The sequence below is a fragment of the Tripterygium wilfordii genome, chromosome 15, assembly GCF_013401445.1.
Source record: "Tripterygium wilfordii isolate XIE 37 chromosome 15, ASM1340144v1, whole genome shotgun sequence".
Classification (NCBI taxonomy): Eukaryota; Viridiplantae; Streptophyta; class Magnoliopsida; order Celastrales; family Celastraceae; genus Tripterygium; species Tripterygium wilfordii.
The window spans coordinates 4,887,121-4,907,667 of record NC_052246.1 but is presented as its reverse complement, the minus strand read 5'-3'; the positions used below and the strand labels follow the sequence as shown (position 1 = coordinate 4,907,667).

The following is a 20,547-nucleotide window of genomic DNA, read 5'->3' as shown; positions in this document are numbered from 1 at the left end:
ACTCAATTGCCCTGCCAGGTTCTCTAAACGCTAAAGGCACATCGGGATCAATGTGGTATGATTTATTTTCAAGCATTCACACAAACTTGGAGCCAGATTTTGCCAAAAAAAAAAACAATTGTAAATTTATTTCAAATAACTTTCTATCGATTTGGTAGCATAGAAATGTGAAATTGGCCAAGGTCTTCTGAAATGGAAGCAATGAAGAAATTAATTGTGGGGTCTAAATGGTCAAAAAAAATACAAGAATAGAAGAAAAATAGCCTTACTCCTTAGGCACGAAGTTTCTTCCAACTGGTTTGGATTTTTCTCCACTTTTTGGTGCAAAACAAAATTACCGTTCCGTATGACGTCATCTTATTCTTCAACGCTTTCTCTACACCCTACTCATTTCTTCTCGATTGTGACCTTGCGGGACCCACTCTCTCTTTTATCTTCTCTCCACGTATTAATCAGAAAATAAAAAGGTAAAAATATATATTTTATCCCTCAATTATACCCTTAATTTCATTTTTATCCTTAAACTTGTTTTACTCTTAGAGTATGTTTGGATTGAAAGATTTGGGGGGAAGGGAAGAGAAGGGAGGGGAGGGGGAGAGAAGGGAAGAGAGGGGAAGGGGGACTATTTTTCCTTCTCCCATGTTTGGATAGATAAAACAAAGAAGGAAAGAAAATTTGTTTAATTTACTAATTTATCCTTATTTTTATGTTAAAATATTATGTACAAGGGTAAAATAGATATTTAACTTACAAATGACTTAATTAGTAATTTCTTCCCTTCAAATGACTCCATTTTGGAAAGAAAGAATTTTAACAAAAATTTAATGAAATCTTCCTCCCAAATCCCCTCAAATCTCTCCCCTTAATTTTTAATAAACTATCCAAACAAGGGAATTGGAAGGGAACTCTATTTCCCTTCCTTTCCCTTCCCTTCAAATCCCTCAATCCAAACATACTCTTAAAATCGTCCATCAACTATTCAAAGGTACTCCGTACATCTCTCAAATGATTTCGATATCAAAAAAATTCATACGTGACATCCCAGTTATCATAATTTTTACACTTATCATCCCACTTGACTTAAATTTTACACCTATTATCTCACAAAATCTTCAAAATACTTAAGTTTTCAAAATCCTCAAACTATTTTATTGTATAGTTTAAGCATTAAAAGTGTCTGACATTAATAATTTAGGGATAATGTCGTGTATTGGCTACCATAAGTAGGACTACTACTGTTTTGTTTCAGATCTTGTGCCCTACTTATGGTAGTCAGCACACACACACAACATAAAATAATGAAATACACGTAACAATCCTTCCCATCTGCAGTTCATGGAAAATAATAAAACAATTACGTTAAAGTGAGAAAATATTTTTTATAGAAAAATAATGGATAGATAGAAGTGTTGTTATCAGTGATGACATTTGAAGTCCAAAAACGCCAATGGTTGTTCTCAAATCTCAATCAAAGACGTATGGCTGTGTGGGCTAAGTCAGAGATGAGTATGACCACCATCCATTTCAGCTTTCAACTCCTACAAGCCATAACCAACAACCAATAACCAATAACCATTCACTACTCTTCATCACATCAGCATATTTGATTGGGCTCGAATAGATTAAGAAATTGGGCTTCATTTAATAAACTGGGCCATTCCCATTTAAAAAGAGATGAACTTGTACAGCTGTAACGCAGAAAACCAACCTAAAAAGGCCCAGACTTGCAAGCCCATTAATTGCGACTTGCTAAATCTCAAGTATGTACAGCAAGTCAGCAATAGCACATAACACAGATCAAAACTTCACCAACACTAACAAAGCAATACTAAAAATTCCCTAATCAGTAATCACAAAGGTTAGACGTAATCTGCAAGGAAGAACCATTATTAGCTACAAGAAAGGGGAGTATTTGAAGGTTCTTGCTCATGCATGCCTGCATGGGTAACACAGCAGGTCCAAGGAGGAGGAGTACAATAAGAGGTGAATGACTAACAAAATAAAATATGACAGTCACTTGATTTTCAGGCTGAATGAATGGCCAGTATTCATTATAGATCGCCCCTAATGAATATTCACCATTAGGCCTTGCTTGGAAGAGGTGTTGGGAGGGGTTCGTCCCTAACCCCTGCTTGGAGAAAAAAAAAACCCCCCTCCCAACAGCTCTTTTATGAACCCAGCAAAAGCAAGGGTTTGGCAGGGTTCATCCAATAATTTTATGAACACCTCCCAATCCACTACTATCCTGAGCAAGGTTCATGCTCATAAACTCAACCCCTCCCACCGCTACCCCTCCAAATCGATCCCAACCCATCTCCCAAGCATGGCCTAAGCGATTACGTTTCCATGTAAATGGCCAGCCATAGCTGTTCATGCACAAAACACATTCACATGAAGCACCAAAAAGAACAAGAAGCCAGAGCCAGACACTTAAATATAGCGTAGACAAAGCAAGAAACCATAGACGCCAAGCAACAGCACTGTAAAACCAACTGTCGGATCGAAGCCAGTACGTAAATTACATCATTACTGGCCCCAATAACGTTGAAAATTTCATTTGTCTTTTAGCTTAAATCAAACCAGCGTTGACGCATCATCTACAAGATTAGGTTCTGAATATACTTTCAAGCTGTCAAGAAACATAGAGTGACATTAAACGTACCCACAAATTGCCAAGCTTATCCTTGTTCCCCTCACCATAGGATTTCATCTCAGCAGAAAGTTACAGCACCAAATAAACCTCAACATCTCACATAATTGTTGGCATATAAATGTATCCAAGCCAAAAGATAACAACTTTACGCATTGGCACACACTAGAAACATCTTTCCTAGAAGTATATTTATAGATGAAAAAGAAAATTTTCACATCATCCAACATCCGAAAATAGAGAAGAGCATCAAAACATGCATGTCCCTTCAGACGTAATGAGGTTCTGTTCATTAACATATTGAAGTTGCCCACCTCAGACAATAACTTTTAACAGATTCAGATATTCTTTGTCTATACAATTTTCCATACCATGATAAATTTTCTCATGGTATGAATACAGAAAAGAATCATGAATGGCCAATATCTAGCCTTCCAAATGCGAACCAACCAAACGTCTGTAACGTAGCCCTGCACTTCCTCACAAAACAAAACGAGAAACCAAGTGTTCCAACTATCATTCACAGAAACAAAATAGTAAGACCCAAATGTAGTGAAGTGACCTTGCACCTCACATTGGCCACAATAATGCCAAGGTCAAAAGGAAACACAGCATATGAAAAAAATCCAAACCAAATAAATTTCCTAAACCCAGAATGCCCAAGGCACCAATCAATAACTGAAATACTAAGAAGGATAATGACTTGTAGTTGTATTCAAGTTATTCAACAAGAAGAACTATCAACACAAGCCAAAAATTCCCAGTTCTGGTGATCTTTCATCCTCTATTAGGAATCCCTAACAAAAATAATTATACTACAAATAAAAAATCACCTGAACGTCTCATTGATTACCCGAATCCTGTGAATCAAAAGGCTTCTTTGCTTCCTTGTCAGCCACCTCTCCTTCCTCTTTCTTCTCCTTCTCCAATTCCTTCTTGACCTCCTCCTCAGCCGCTTTCTCAGCCCGCAAAATAGGCCCATAGTAATCGGCATGAGCCTCCATACACTTCTTCAAGGCCCCAGTGACCTCGAAACACTTATCCACAATGTCCTCCTTGCTCCTTTCCGCCTCGTCAATGCAATTCTCCCAATCTACAAAACTATCTCTACAGCCCCCTGCCTTCATGAACAAGCAAAATCCGCACTCACCTTCCTCTTCTTCTCCTTCTCTTGCTCCTTCCTGTGCTTCTACATCATTCTCACCTTCTTTTACATTCTTCGATTCACTTGATTTTTCGTCAATTGATGAATCCGACGCTGGTACCGGGGTTTCTAGGGTCTTCGTCTCTGGAGATGATTCCACGCGTTTAGCTTCCGGAGAGGACATGCCAGAACTCGAAGACTCTGAATTGTCGGAATTTCTGGGTATCGACGAGTCTGGTGGGGACTCGGGTCCGCGACTTTGAGAAAAACCTCCTCCCATGGCTGCATAAAACCTCCTAAAAACCCTTTAATGAATCAAATATTCATTAGTAGCGTGAACGAATACCGAATATGGTCAAAGTCAGAAATATAAATATGAGAAAATTAAATATTAGTCCCTCATTTGAACAGTTTTGTTTCAAGAATGACATTATTAATAGTCATATTCTAAAAAGTCTATGTATGTAGTTTGAATTAATATTTAGGATAAAAAAATTAAAATATATGATTTTATCGTCTAAAATACTCAAATAAGCCCCTCTAGTTTTTGCAAACCTTTGATTCTGTTTACAATGCTGAGTCTAAACAATGCTGAGTCTGGCAAATCCTCTTCTCAACTACACAAACATCAAAACAAATACAAACCCTTTATTTCAAGTTCCTCAATTTGGTTGAGATGGGGCTCGATTTTTTCAATGAGATGGTTAATGAGTATCAGGCTGCACCTGACATTAACCATTATGGTTGTTTTGTAGGCATGCTGGGAAGGGCAAGGAGGTTGGAAGAAGCGAAAAAAAAAATGGCTTTGGAGATTACTAATGAGATTGTTAACGATGTTATTTGGAGGACACTTTTGGGTGCTTTTACCTTTCATGGCACAATCGAGATGGATACAAGGAAGACCATGGAAATGGAGGTGAGCAAGCATGAATTGACAACAAAAAAAGATCCGAACCAGGCAATAGCATTTGTGGCTTCATAAATCCACAAGTGACTTCAAGTTAGCATTGAGGAGGTGAGCAGCCTTGTTCAGAGCTACAATGGTACAAGAATCGCTTGATCAATACAAAAAAAAAAAGAATCAGGACAGGATGCATGCATCTATCATGCGGAATTCTTGAAGAGAAGCTACTTGCTGGCAGCCAGCATAACATAGCTTCCAGCACTGCCCTGACTGAAAAACTGAAAGCAAGAGATGTGTTACACCTGCAAAAGAGAACTAACAATGAAAAGCAAAGTGTGAGTTGATTTGCCGTAACAATCTTCAAAAGCAACTTCAAGGGAATTACTTTTAACGTAGCAAGCTCAGTACCAGGTTACAGTCTTGCCAGGTTACTTTTAACGTTGCAAATTCAGTGCCAGGTTACAGTCTTACCAACGAGGGAGTTACTAGATGCTCGTCCGAGAACCATGCCGTATCGACATCTTCTGGTGCTGGTGTTCCAAATTACAGCGGCTATCCTTTTCTATTACGCTGAAGTATCTTGGCATTACAAGAGTATCTAAAGGATCACGAAAAATGAAGCCACAATCTCCAAATGTTCTATAAATGGTTTGCAGAGGCATGGAATAACACTAACTGGGGCGAATATGCTTCTATTAATCAGGCACTGATATGCTGTGAGCAAGCAGGAATTCGAGAATATGATATGAGAACAGTTACTAGTTTTTTCCTTTATTTTTCAATGAAAACTCATCTCACTTGCATTTGCTAGTCAAAAATCCAAATACAAAAATATGTATCTATTTATAATCTGTCAACCTTGCGTCTATTTTTTCTTCATTATTGCTTCTACTAGGACCAAACATCTTGAAGAATTGAACTGCAAACATGAAGGTATAATCAATCTACCAGTAGAAATGACTACTGAGATCTAGTACTATCATATTGGAGAATTAGCAATCGAAGTTATGAGTTGACAGAACTCACTGAGGGACTACAATATCCCTTGCGCTTCCATGGATTTCCAATTGTATAGAACAAGGAAAATGTCAGCATTTGTTTGCCTCGTAGAAGCTGTTCGATTGTCACCTCTAATGCCAAATCCCCAAAATGAGTGCAATAACAAAAAGAAGAAGCAGCGCATAATCTCCTCCTGGAAGAATGGATGACCTGCAAAATCAAAACATGACCGAATGAGCGAAGAGAAATATTGCGAAATTATAAAAGTAGTCTGCATTCAGTCAGAGTTGCATAGTAGAAAATCGTCTACAAGTGCTTTGGTAAAATCCTAAAATGACAATTACATGAACATAACATGGAATGGTAAGTCAGTACCAATATTGTCAATCCAACATATGCAGTCGCGAATTTTTTATCACCTATTGCATATATTTGCTAGTTTCTTCCCAGTTATCCATTTTGAGAGACAAGCAAATGAAATTTGAGAGTTATACGTTCCTTTTAAAAGGAACAACAATTAGATACCTGTTGTGGGTCTGGAAAATACTTGATCAAGCTGGAAGGAATCTCTATTGAACAAATGCATGATTGTTATTTAACATAAATGACAAGGAGACCTTGGAAGCAACAAATTCAGTGTTCCAGCACTTCAAGGTGGGAAAACTTTAGATCATTTACAGAAATTAAATGATCTGGGGTGTGGGTTCTTCGGCCTTTAACAGGATATGTGCATATCTAACTTTAAGCATGTCCCAAATTCAGTTAAATGAGAAGTGTGTGGAATTTATCCCTAATGCTAGTTTTCAATATCAAACATCTCCCTGAAGTTGATAATGTCCATAATTTTGTCATTGCATTAGAAGTAAAAAATTTGCATGCTGATGAATTTGGATTAATTGACAAACCTGAGCTTCTTCTTGGCTTGCTGTACATATGCCATCAGTGGAGGAAGAATGCCAAACAGGAAGCAGTTCGCATAAACTCCAGCAAAATCTAGAGCTCTTGAAAAGGTGGAGCTATAGAAGGCTGCTATAAGAACTGGAATACCAAGTACCAGCGATGTCACAATGTGAGAAGAATTGATTCCATCCACACGAGATGTCAGTTTCCCTGCTCCATTGAATGATACGCTCCCAGCATTTCCAAAATCTTGCCCGCCTGAGTAAATAACACATCCAACTCTTCCAATTCCGGCTCCATTAGCAAGAGATTGAGGGCATGTTTGTTTCATATAACTGGTTTTCCCAAAAATCAATCCAAAGGTATCAAGGAGCTGTTTTGGAAAGCTAACAGCATACCCTATCAAGCTAGTCGCCAAAGCAGAGAATGCAAAGCCCTGAACAGCAGATAAAGCAGAAGGATTGACAGAAAGCAAGAGGGATATTGGGTCTCTGGAGGAGGAAGCAGCATTTGTCCCAGCAAGCCCCAAAACAATCAAATTCCAGGACAAAACCATTATGAGTGGAACTGTCCCACCAAGCAGCACTGCTTTTCGAGCATCCGATACAGTATTACCAGCAATCTTACAAATAAAAGGAGTGATGACATGAAAACCCAATGTGAGTACAGTCACAGGTATGGCAGGCAAAATTGATGAAATTCTCCATGATGCACGAGCAAAGGAACCAAACACATTCGCTCTTGCCACAGATAAACCGATGGCCACAAGTGTAGTAATAGAGAGAAGCATAATTAAGCATAAAAACCTGTTTACAGAATCAATTGCTTTGAATGGAAAGAACCCAATCACAATCCCAGCAGCAAGAGGAAACAAGGTATGTGCCAGTAAAAGATTCATCCATGGAAACAACTGAGATACTATGGAACCTATGCCGGAAACACAAGCCACTAACAAAGAGAAACTAAGGCTAGCATAAACCACTGCAACAAAAGCACCAAAATGACTCCCAAACGCCTTCAATGCAAGACCAGTGAAACTCACCTCTGCAATCCCATCTTCTTCCATGGCTGCAAAACTGAGTTCTGCAACAAGAAGAATAGAGGAAATGACATAAACCCAACAAAGGACGACGACAATGGTCGATGGAAGTGGGCCAGATTGTATTGTTGCAGCAGGCAAAGCCAACATTCCAGGCCCTACGGCAGTGCCAATAATCAAACTGACAGCACCCCAAAAACTCTTCTCTTTCACTACTCCTTGAGACTTATGGGCTTCAATGGATTCACCATTACTACTACTAACACCATCGTGATTTGAAATGGAAAGTGAAGATGCACTTTGTGGTATGCACTTGGAAGTGAGCTTGATGAAGTGACGGTTAGGGTTTATTGTTGTGAATAAGGTCGGCCGATTGAGTGGTGTTGAATGGGAAGTGAGGACTCCGTTGAGTTGGCTGTTGCGGCGATAAAGATTGAATCTTGAATGTGAGATTGAAATGGGTTCGAGAGTGTGGTAGAGAAGACGAAGCATTTTGGGGACCAAAAATAAAAAAAATTAAAAAAAAAAACCCTTTGTTGTGGCTGTGTAATCGGAGAAATTTGAGTTTCCGCAGAGACGGGGATTTTAGATGCTGTTTAGTTGATGGGAAATGAAGGGAAGGAAAACCAAAGAAAATGAAGGAAACTTTTTTTCCATTTGGGTCAGAGCTTCATAATGTTGACCAATTGCAATTGCACTGATGCAATCTCTGCAAACTTTGCCATGAGGCCATGACACTCATGTTGGTATATCACATTGTTTTTAAAGTGGGGATTGACTAATAACAAATTCTTAACCCATCGACATAATAAGTTAACAACATACATTTTTTTTTCCTATTTTGGTAAAGGCCCAAAAATTATATAGCTAGTTTTCTGATGTCTTGTGTTAATTCATGGAACCCATATAATATGGTGAGGTGAGGTAGGTTGCGTAAACAAAAAATATTTGACGTACCACAAAAAAAATTTGTCCTACCCTACTATATAGTTTAACTTTCGGTATGTATAAAATTGCAGTGTGATGAATTTAGGACTAAACAATTTTGCTGCCTATCACTTAGCTAAATTGGCTCATTCATTTTATCAAAATGTTTATTTGATTAAAGAGTTTCCTCATTCGGTTATACCTTATGTAGAAACTAATTTGCTTTAATAAAATTCTAGTTTTCTTCTATAAAAAATTATGATCAAGTAAATTTTAGAAAATAAAGATAATATTTTTGTCAAATAAAGATAATGTTTCTAAATTTTAGAAAGTAATGGATTTTCTAAAAATAAAGATAACGTTTTTATCCAATAAAGATAATGCACTTATGACCAAATAAATATAATAATAAAAATAAAAATATAAGATTGGAGTCCATTTTCAACCCAATAACAATAATAATAATAAGAGAAGTAGCATTTTGAAATGGGCCTGAACAAAGTTTCAGCCCACCTTCTGGCTTCTAGATCGGCCCAAGTTTTTTTAATTAGCATTACCCTTTTAACTTCCTCCTCTTCATAAGCCATAAATCCAGTATAGATGGATGAATCTAGACTAATGTTCTTTATTAAACTTAATTATTGCTTTTAATTATATTATAAGCTCTATTATTAGTTTATTAGCTTTTCTAGTCAAAGTAAACTTCTTCAAATTGACCAAGCAAGATTATCTTTTTGTCCTATTATTTAAAAAATAAATTCCTCTCAAGATTTTTCAATCAATTAATATTATACTAATTATTTTACTAATTTTGTATCGTAATAAATAAAAAGAGTGTAAAATATACAATGTTTTGACATGTATCCAATTGAAAGTTCTTTGTGTTTGAACGGATGATGATGGTAGTTGTCTTTATCCAAACCATATCCAAATCCACATTATCCTCTCCTCTCCTCTTTCCTTTTTTTTTTTCCTTTTTTTTCTAATTTACTTATTTTAAGAGTTTTGAATGTGCCACGTTTCATAAAACCCATGATTTAATTGCGTCACGAAAATTCAGCGAAGGTGAAAATTAGTTAAAATTAAGAAAGAAAAAAACCTTATCCTCTGTTTTTCATTCTAGGTTAGTGAAGCGTAACAACCTAATCCAATAGCTTTTATTTACAGCGGTTGGATTGTCATCAAATAAGTAAATAACCATATATTATGAAATCCTACGGTCTAAATCAACCCACCTGTTAATACCGTCTTCTTCGTTGTTTTTATAAGCAGAGACAGAGAAAAAGTGCATGTAAGCAATTCCAAGATCAATATAGAGAGAGAGGGTGGCTTTTTTTTTTTTTATTTCTTTTTTTTGCGTAGTTTATGTTCTGGGTGTCGTTGAAAGCTTTTGTCTTTTGATTTCTGGAAGCGAAAATATTGTTTTGTAAGAATATATGGCGACGGAGGTTCTGAGTAAGACAAATCTGTGGGCTTCTGCCCACCAATACAATCCAGATCGAAGAAGAAATAGTGTTCATGGTTTAGCGAAAAACTGCAACTTTAGTGGGTTTTCTTCTCCGAAGGTGAAACCCTTACGGTGTTTAGGATCGCAGACGGCGTCGTTCCCCCACAGTGATTTTCATGGAAAGAGGGTGGTTCGATGGGCAAATCAAGGGAAGCCTGAGCGAGAACAATTTCAAGTTTCCATTTCTGCACAGGTTTGCTGGGTTTTTTTTTAAAATTTATTTTATTTTTTTGTAATTCGTTGGTTAATTTGCTGTTCCCGTTCTTTTTTTTTTTTGCTGTTTGTTTCTCTCATTTTTTCACGTATTATATTAATTTTTGTTATTTTTTCTTTCATCAAATTCTTTGTTGCGTGATTAATGTTTTTGCTAAACAATTGGAAATAAATCAACTGGGAGATTTCTTGATTGGTTTTCTGACCGGGGATTCTTCCAATCTGTGAATGGAAAGGGTTGTTAGTTTTTCTGAATTAACCTGTGAAATGGGTTATATAATTTCTGGATCGAGAAAGAAAAATTGTCTCACTAATGGTGAATTTCACGATATTGTTGAAGAGTTTTGCTAAATAGTTAACATTAAGATCATTTTTACCTTTCAAGATCTGCTTTTGTGATGATTCTCTTTTTTTTCATCATCATATGGTAAATTTATTTTCTGTTTTGATTGATGGAATTGACAGAGCGGTCTAATTGGGAAGGCTCATAAATGGTGGGAGAGGGGGCTACAACCCAACATGAAAGAGGTTACTTCTACTCAAGAACATGTGGATTCTCTTTCGAATGCAGGGGACAAACTTGTTATTGTTGATTTTTTCTCCCCTGGTTGTGGTGGATGCAAAGCTCTTCATCCCAAGGTGAAGATTATGTTTGGAGGCATTTAAATATATGCATGTATTTGTTTGTCTAGGATATTAGTGGTTATGCAATTTGTTGACAAGAATAGATAGATGTCGTCTTTTCAGATATGTCAATTTGCAGAGATGAACCCAGATCTGCAGTTTCTTCAGGTGAATTATGAGGAGCACAAATCCATGTGTTATAGCCTCCATATTCATGTCTTGCCCTTCTTCCGGTTCTACAGAGGAGCTGATGGCCGTGTGTGCAGTTTTAGTTGTACTAATGCTACGGTTAGTTTTAATGCTCACCATGTTTTCCTCCTATGTTCATTGCTTTTACTAAAATGTCAATTAGTTTCCCTCTATTCTATGCATGTTCACACATTAAAAGCCTGTGGTTCAGTCTTCATTTCATTTTGCGTCCTTCGATAAATTTGGAGTAATTTTGAGTAGAAAAAATAATTTGATGTTTTGCAATTTGCGTCCCTTCAGTTAATATATTTTCACGTGTAGAGACCCTTAAGTTGGTGTTGCATTCATTTTGTGAGTTGCAACTATATTGGGTGCCTTCCGTGGAAACTAATTTATAATTGTTTGCTCCTCTTTCATATTAGATATATGAACCAACGAAACTTCTAGTTCTGCCATGCCTTTCCGGTTTTCTAACTGTTCTAATACAGATTTACAATTTCAGTAGAGTAGGATTCATTTTTTCTTCTGTTTTTGTGTCCATATACTGAACGTTTTGTTCCCACTTTGCTTAATCTTTATGTAAATCAATCTCACATCATTTGCATATTAAGTAAGTTGCATCTTCGATTCAATGATTATGACTTAATATTTTCCCGAAATGTTTGCAGATCAAGAAATTCAAAGATGCATTGGCCAAGTACAACACAGAGAGTGTCAGCACTGGGCCTGCCAAAGGGTTGGAGGAGAAAGAGCTTGTAGCATTGGCTGCTAACAAAGATCTCAACTTTACATATACACCCAAAGCAGATCAACTGGAGGCGCCCCGAGAACTGGAAGTGGTGCCGGCAGAAGTAGCCTTTTCTCATCCAGGTTCAAAGATCTCCACTCATCTCCCTTCAACAACCCTAAACTCTCCCAAGGATGTTGAGGAGAAAACTTTGGTAACTGCCGGTAGATGATTTGGTTACTTCCAACCGACGCCGTTATCTTCCTTATACCCTCTTTGTACAGGAGTATTTCATGTAATATTGATGTTAGAGATGATCAAGCGTGTAAGTCTTTTGAGTCAATACTGTGTTTGTTCCCATAGAGTTGCAGGCTTTAGGATTTATTTTTTTGAATCCCAGCCTGATGAAGATGTTTGAAGAGCAGATATATATATCTCACTGTCATTGGGGTTGCTCTAGGAAGCCCCCCCTTGCTGTTGTAAAAATCCCATCTTTCTATCAGTTTATAGAGATCATATTTTATGTCAACACTTTTGTCTTCTTGCATTTCTGCTGATCTGCTGATGTGCTAATTGGATCACAAGATTTTGGTGCTGTTAGCAATGGAAATCTTTAATTCTGGCATAGTTTCAGCCAATTGATTAATGCTTTAAACAGCATTTTGAATTGCATAAAGCATTTGTCTTTTTCTTTTCATGGATTTGAAACTGTTAATGGATTCTCTGTAGCAGTTGGATGCTGTTAGGTGGTCCACTATCTGCACAAAGTCCTTTCGGTCCCTTTGTTCTTTATCTTTTTCATTTCTGGGATATGTCCAGTGTTCTGTGTTGATGCCCATACCTTGGACCCCAGGAAGGACTTATGAAAGCAGTTGGTGGCTGGCTTTGTGTGGAAAAGCATGTTCAAGTGGAAGGGATGGATAAGGTTTTGTGATGCATCAACGTGGCCTAACTTAGTTTACAAGTGTGGCCTTTGAGGTGATGGTGGGACTTCTTTGACACAGTTTTTGGCATAACTATTAACAAACAAGGAAAGCTCCACTCTTATGTGCGCAGGCGGCCAGCACAGTGTGCTGTACACAATCTTCGGTTGACAAGCTTATCTTTTCGTTGGGAACTTACAATCATGCACTAACTTTAGGACTAAAAAGATATGTTTAGAGCTCCTAATCTCCTCCCACGGGTATTGATTAGTGGTGTTGCGGGGTACTTTGTTTTGGGTGATCAAGACTTTTCCTTTTCCATGTGTCCACTGCATCCCCCTCAAATAAATGGTTGTATAAAGGAAAGCAACCTCTTAATATTTGGCCTTTAAAATAGAGTTGACCATAAAATATCCAGAGAGATTCATCAGAGAAGACTTTCATGTCATTTATCATTGTCCCTCAATGTTTGATGCGTATAAAAGAAAGATATCAACTGGTGATGACGATAGTCTAGTAATGAATCTCTTGGGGCCAAAATATATAGACTCGCAAGATTCCGAGTTCAATTCCTACTAAGAGCAATACTCTTGTGGTCATGTGCTGGACTTTGATCCAATTTATCCTATCATCATGTGATAAATTTATGTGCACACATGCTCAAGTTTAGGCCTATATCGAATATTCAAAGGACAAACTTATATATTGTCGTTAATAAAAAAAATCCACTTTGAAACAGAATAAGGAAGCAAAGAGAATTAATTCATCACAGATTTCATATCTGTTCTGCACTTCGATACATAACAAATGAAGACGAGCCCACCTTCTCCGAGTCCTAACTCTACTCTGAAATGGATTTTAGCTCGGCTCTTTCTCTAAACAATCCTACCATTCTCTAACTATTAGGGCGACTCACAAGTTTCTCTATATTAAACACACTCTAAATTAGATTCTAAAACCTAATACAAAATGTGTCCGAACTAAACCCATGGAAATTGGAAGTCTGTGCTAGCTAAGGGTATAAACAAAGCGGCATCCCACAAGCAATTCGTGAGTAACTTTTTTTGGGTATATATATATATATATATATATATATATATATATTCATGAATAGGCTTGATCCTTCATGTGTTCCTAAAAAACTTCAAAAAAAAAAAAGTAGAAATGAAAACAGCATAAAACTTGGCACCAGAAGAATGCTATATAAAATTTAGAAGACTTTATGAAGCACGACCTTAAGTAGGGCATCTATGCAGCGAGCAAGACCGCACCAAGTGCAACTGTATCACAAAGTAGATGAAATTCTCGAGTTCTGAATTTTCTCATCTTGTGAGGATGGAGGCAACGAATGAGATGAAACTGCAACGTGGTAAGCTGAAGAAGCCAGTTGAGCAAGTGCTGGAACTGCACCACCTGTAGATTTTCCAGTAATTATAATTGTTAGATGTTTCAGAATGACAGAGCATGATCAGATAGGGTAAAAACCGACAAACTACTCCTTCCAACTAACAATATCCTACCATCAAAGAAAAATGCAACGGTGAGGCATTTCCACTAAAGATATTTACTAGCCACAGCTTAGCCGCTACTCTCCATAACATACCAAAGCACATAATCAAGTACAATAAAACCTAGGTTCTTCAGGTCACATTACTAACATTACATTGGTGAGTACCCAAGCCATTCCAAGGATGGTATAAAAACATGCATTCACAAGGTTTTCAAGAGAATGTTGAAGTTGAAAATGAGATTCTACAATCTAAGATGACATAATCTTTGGCTTTCACTGGACATGATACTTATATTGGCAGCAAGGTAGCTCCAAAAGACCAAATAGTGACAAAGGAGCAACTATAGCAGTTAAGGATGATATTCACTATTGTCCTTTCCATAAAAGAGAATGTTGTAGATCTGAAAATCGAATCTCAATAACTTTGATCTCATTAGACTCCACCACAATTTAAAACTGTGAACTAAAAATATCAGTTGGCCACAACTGTAAGCACAGAGGATGTAGATTAACAGACCTGCCAAACCTGCACAAGCTGTAGAGAAAACTATCACAGGTGGCGCCTGCAAGTGCACATATCAGGTAAAATTAAAAATACTTAATGACAAATATATAGGGAAAGAGAGAATGTGCACGGTTTACTAAATTAGGCCCACATTTTGGTTAACCAATTAACCAAAGCAACCTATAAGCCCTTCAGGCCCCAAAAGACACAGAAAATGAAATTATGTCATAAGCTAGCATAAAAAAAATGATATCCTAAGAAAAATAACCATCTCTACTAGTCTACTTTAAGGTTTCCAATAATATTTCTACGCCAATATGAATTATGATTGTTCCATTTTTCCTCATGTTACTATGTAAACATAGGATCACATAAAATCAAAGGTTAACATTATTATTCAGAACGCTTAAAAGGTGTTTTTTTTGCCTCCTCTCAACTCTCAAGGTAGTTTCCATTTTCATTTATGTGATATGAGCATATGTTTCTAACGCACAGAAGATACAAGAGGGGGTAGGAGGCATGAATGTATATGATAGATGCGCAAAGAAACTTACACCAATGAGGAAATGCAACCACATGGGTCCTTTTACCCACTTCCGGATAATTGGCATCACTGCATCAAGAAACAAACGCATCAAAGGGGGATGGGATGGGGGAGAAAAAAAGAAAGGAAAAACACAAAAATAAGCAGCCCAAATAAACGGTCTGGTAAGTTACAAAGGAATAAGAAAATGAAAAAAATTTACAAATGGAACTTTTTCCCCTTTTGAATGGAACAAAATGGAAACATATCAATATGTCAGAAAGATGATAAATAGAATAAGCAATCAGTATGAAGACAATCAATATTGAGTTGAACTCCAACAAAACCACCAAATCCTTATCCCAAAGATTTGGACTCACATGCAGCCATACATTATTGCAGAATTTATACTAAGCAACATGTTTCATACATACATGAAGGTGAAAGAGATGCAAGGAAGGAATGGAATCCAGCTCACAGGGTAATATGCGTGAAAGCAATAACTCTCTGGGAGAAGATTAAGGAATCAACCCAAAAGCTCCTCTTGGAAGATGAGCCATGGAATCAGTTGAAAAGTTATCAAATTGAATAGTAGCAATAGCAACCTTAATGATTCCATGTCGTAAACTTGTTGGTTTCAGTAAAAATACCAGTGTGATTCCATTCAGGTACGGTTTGGACTAGGTTCGTGAAGTTATCAAGTCGCTTTGTTTGACACCGTTTATGTAGGAATGTGTACAGCTTCCTGGCTACGCAAACTATGTATTCTTGATTAATCCTACTGAAGCAACAGCAATATCATGGGAAAAGATGGAATTGTGAGTTTGACATTCAAAGCCTCTTTCATTAATCTAGTCATAACATCAAGGTCAATAGCTTGGCCATCCTACCTAGCCAACCCAAAAGGAAGAAATATGCCAGGAAGAAGTTAGATACCATTGATTTCATTGAATTAACCAAAGACAAAAGTTATAAATTAGATGTCACAAAACAATTAAGATACTGAACTTGAACTGACATGAACAAAACTAATAACGAGGTCTAGATCAATCATGGCAGTAATTCAGTAATTGATGACAAAAAATCTATAAATCGAAAGGATTAACCAGGAGCCTTGATTTCAGAATTCATTAGAAGCTGAACTATATAAATTTTGCAACCACCTAACAAGTATAAAACCATGTTAACAATAATGACTTTAGTATAAGCTGGGGGAAAGTAAATTTTTTTGGTTACTATGAAAAGACACGAACAAGATGTTGCATGTACGGCGGAAGCAAATAGAGTCCAATATCCAATGAAATATAAAAGCAATCCTGAAAACATAAAAGTAAGTAAATTCAAAATAAAAGTGAACCAAAGAGAGAGTAAAATACCATGGTTGAACCCATAGAATGCACTTGTTGTACCACCAACAGCAGAGCCAATCTAAAAACAACACAAAATCACAAAAAAGAACGGCAGAGATCATTATAAACAATTAAACAGCATATATCATTATTGCAAGGCCATCCCAATCAAAACTAATGGAGATGATTGAGATAAAATAAAGCGGATTAATTATCTAGACAATTCAATCGAAACAGGTCTCTAAAATTCCCAAATTCACCAAATCCAAACATAAAACACCAAAAACTTAGTACTTATCAACATCATCACCGCGACAGCCTTAGTTTTAAGCAAAGATTTTAAAAATTTAAACCAATTATAATAACGATACCATAGAAAAGCTGTCTCTGACAAGAGGTGGCACCGTCCATTCACTAGTTACCTGCATCCAATCCAAACAGAAAAGAAAAGGGTCAAAACAGAATAGATTCATGCGACAGTAAAAAAGGTTCAATTTTGAACTGGTAAACAACATAGTTAGATAAACAGAAACATATGCTCGTATATAAGTCGTAGATGGATACCTCATCATTGGAGAGAGGACCTGCACAGTGATGGCATCGAATTTTGGTTTGAGAATTTGAATCCGCCATTGCTTCACAAGGTCTCTGTTGAGCCAAAACCCTCCATAAACCTCTCGGTGGTGGTGCTCAAGGTACTTCAATGCACTTCTTCAAGTCTTGTCCAAGAGAAATCTTGGAAAGGAGTGAACTTCGACTGTTCGAGTGCCCTATCCGAGTACCAAATTCCTCTTGCACTTCATGGGCTCACATGTTTAGGCCATTTTTCAGGTCCAGCCACAAGAAACTTTGGGTCTCAATGACTGGATTCATAATTGAGGATTTGTCAAAAGTTGGGCCAAGAAAGTCCATTCCCCTCATCCTTTTATTGAGTATAAGGTGTAGTTCATCCTTTTATTGAGCTAAAGTGTCAAACAGTGTAGCCTTTATAATATGTAGAATTAGAGGGGAAAAAGGATAAACAATACAATTATATTAGAGAGATTTACACGGTGAGGCAAAGAAAAACCTTTAGAAATAACATACAAAAGTTACAAACTTATCAAAATGCCCTTGCATTGTAAAAGAAATAAGACTCGTCTAAGGATATTGGCGCTTTACACGACATGGGGTTTAATCGTCATTCTTCTTCTTCTTCATTCGCTTGCAACAATTCCTCTGCCGATCTTCTTTGTCGATCTATTTCTTCGTCAGATCCTACACCTCCATAGCCAACAAAGTTCCTTACCTCTTCTATTGATTAAAGTTCCTCTAGATCCTTCTTCTTCAATCAAATCTACACGTGCAGAAGAGGCATATCTATTGATATCATATATGTTCTGAATTTACTGATGTTATATCTATGTTAGATATGTTGATATTACATTTGTTCAATATCTTATATGTTTGTTTAATTTTTCAACCTTCACTGTGGTAACATTACTAAATGAAATTATCGTGTTTTAGTTTTTAAAAAGATATAATAAAACAGATAACATATTAACAAATGTTATATTCGAATATATCACAAACATATGAAAAAGTGGAAAAAGATAGAGATGGATCTTCCATCAATACAATTCATAGAGATTCCTAGAAAACATCATCCAAATAGTTGAAGACGAGTAGGACAAAGCTATCAATGAATGGTAATTTTCGTTACTCTCTTTTTTTTTATTTTAGGGTTCAAATTTTTTTTTTAAGTTTAGAAAAAACATATTTGTATTTTGATCAATTTTAAAAATCAAATATAACTTGAAAAGTGTATGAAATGTCTTTTGTTTTATATTTAACGATCAAGAATTATCACATACTTTTCATATAGAATTTGATTTTTATTTCGAACAAAAGATATATTGTTAGTTTTGTAAGACTAATCAAAATACAACTATATTTGTTTTCAAATCTTTAAAAAAAAATTTGAATCTTAAAAATTAGGAGCTCATTTTGGGATCTCATAGGAAAATTTCTATTTATATGTACGTATATGCATATGCAATTGTGTACATCCATACTTCTATTTTGCTATCTGAATATGCTCATGTAGACTATGAGAAACAGAACAATGAAAAAGTCTGTCACTTGGTCATGTCTCTGTTCACCCAAGAACATCAGATACCTGACAAATCAGGGCAGCATAGATATGCTGATTAAACCCACCACTGCTTTTTGATTCTGCTCAGATTTTATGCTACTTAAAATGGAATATGAAAACATCTCAGTTGTTCAACAGAAAGGACTGGATGCTAGTGAAGATTGGAAAAAAAAGAAGCACAGTTGGTCCAGAACAAATAAAACAAAGGCCAGAACTGTATATACATATATTTAGGGAAACTAGGCTTGTTGAGAGAATGACAAAAGCACATGAAACAGTACTTAGTGCTTATCATGGATGATGGAATTATTAATGGAATGTGAACTTCAAATATATAGGTTTTGGAAGGCTGGCTTTACAGTCAAAGAAGCTCTGATATATATATATATATATATATATGATATAGATAGGGCTTGGACCATCCAATCCAATCCAATCAGGAATGAATGAACCAACTAACCAAAGATGTGCATATATTATGAATAAATTCATTTAGGTTTTGTGGTTCCTTTTTGTTGTAGCTGGGACATATATATCATTTATTCAAAGAGGAGGAAAACTTTCTTTTCCAGTAACTCATAAGTAAACTCAACTAGTACTTTTATCATGCCAGTCAAACAAAAAAATATAAGTATGCATGGGACCAGAAGACCAGTTGTTTAATCATCCATGTCAATAAGAAGTAAAATAATAGTTATGAGAGCTAGCTAGGCCATATCTCACATAATCAGACATAAGAAAATCTCTAAACATATATAGCAATATTCTTTCAATAAAGTGCGTGGCTCTGTTTATGATGGCACACAAGCAAGCACAAGCACAAGCACTAATCTCCTGAACTGTTGAAAGGGCATCTAACTATACTAAACTAAAGTCAAAAAAAAATGGGAAAAGGGTATTGGGTGGGAACCCATTTTTTGTGGTTTTGGGTAGAGAGGAACAACCAGATTCTTGACTTGAGAATATGACTCATTGGCTTTACTTTGAGTTAAGATTCTTAAGTTCCAATGCAATGGAATATCACCTTTTAATTACTTCCTCCTCTCTAACCTTTTTTTTTTTTTTTTTTCTTTTCTTTTCCATAAGGAATTCATTCCGTGGTCATTTCTCACTTTCCATTGCAGAGCCAATGCATGGTAATCCCAATTAGTCAACAAAATGCAACCAATCTGCATCTCACAGGTGTCGTCGCTTATGATTGACTGGTACCCTTAAGTTTGAATTAATTCTTATATGTTGATGTTTCTCTTTATAGAGCATCTCCTTGTTCTGAAAAGAAAGAATTGTATATGACATGGAATCTATAAAAGGAAATGTAAGTACAAGGAAGAACAAAGTTAAGTTCCATGTGTCCCTTTCCCTAAGTGGAGAATATATAATCCACAGGGAGTGGATAGGAAGGTTTTAGGCAGCAGCTTGATACCACAAGTGAAAGCCAGCCAAGTATTCCTTTGAAATAGGAGAGAAAGAGAAAGGTTAGTACTTTGCATGTCCTTGAGAGTTGATACATGAAATGAAAGTTAATACACTATGCTTATTCTATTTATGGGTCTATAAAAACATCTAATTATTAGTTGCATACCTGCCATAGAAAGGGGTATGTTTAGTTTCCAATCAGAACTGTAAATATATACAAACAATGCAATAATATATATATATATATATATATGATGTTATTTCACTATATATCACAACACAGGCCATGTTACCAATGATGCCTATAGTTCTATATATATATATATATTCCTATCCACATGCCAGCAAACTATTTAGGAATCCT

At 36.3% G+C, this 20,547-nt stretch overlaps 4 protein-coding genes across 6 annotated transcripts; 1 reads left to right on the top strand and 3 right to left on the bottom strand.

The window, feature by feature from the left end:
• Positions 1–3,275: 3,275 nt before the first annotated feature.
• Positions 3,276–4,121, bottom strand: LOC120017017. The gene has a single exon (XM_038870056.1). It carries the CDS (start codon positions 4,072–4,074, stop codon positions 3,493–3,495), a length of 582 nt encoding a protein of 193 aa, XP_038725984.1. The 5' UTR covers positions 4,075–4,121; the 3' UTR covers positions 3,276–3,492.
• Positions 4,122–4,757: 636 nt separating this feature from the next.
• On the bottom strand, positions 4,758–8,369 carry LOC120016025 (tyrosine-specific transport protein 2). Of its 3 annotated transcripts, none has more exons than XM_038868591.1 (4): positions 6,603–8,369; positions 5,725–5,907; positions 5,084–5,268; positions 4,758–5,000 (listed from the first exon to the last, which is right to left on the bottom strand). In XM_038868591.1, the coding sequence occupies exons 1-2, from the start codon at positions 8,126–8,128 to the stop codon at positions 5,829–5,831; spliced, it is 1,605 nt and encodes a 534-aa protein (XP_038724519.1). In that variant the 5' UTR covers positions 8,129–8,369; the 3' UTR covers positions 4,758–5,000; positions 5,084–5,268; positions 5,725–5,828. The 3 variants fall into 3 exon arrangements, with proteins under 3 accessions (XP_038724519.1, XP_038724518.1, XP_038724517.1); XM_038868590.1 differs by having other exon boundaries at positions 5,170–5,268; XM_038868589.1 differs by having other exon boundaries at positions 5,170–5,907.
• A 1,497-nt stretch (positions 8,370–9,866) lies between these two features.
• On the top strand, positions 9,867–12,364 carry LOC120017200 (thioredoxin-like 1-1, chloroplastic). Its single transcript, XM_038870340.1, has 4 exons — positions 9,867–10,263; positions 10,749–10,922; positions 11,031–11,195; positions 11,765–12,364. Exons 1-4 carry the CDS (start codon positions 10,000–10,002, stop codon positions 12,053–12,055), a joined length of 894 nt encoding a protein of 297 aa, XP_038726268.1. The 5' UTR covers positions 9,867–9,999; the 3' UTR covers positions 12,056–12,364.
• Positions 12,365–13,841: 1,477 nt separating this feature from the next.
• LOC120016323 lies at positions 13,842–17,370 on the bottom strand. Its single transcript, XM_038869044.1, has 6 exons — positions 17,198–17,370; positions 17,005–17,055; positions 16,661–16,712; positions 15,316–15,374; positions 14,774–14,819; positions 13,842–14,159 (listed from the first exon to the last, which is right to left on the bottom strand). Exons 1-6 carry the CDS (start codon positions 17,264–17,266, stop codon positions 14,032–14,034), a joined length of 405 nt encoding a protein of 134 aa, XP_038724972.1. The 5' UTR covers positions 17,267–17,370; the 3' UTR covers positions 13,842–14,031.
• Between the last annotated feature and the right edge of the window lie 3,177 nt (positions 17,371–20,547).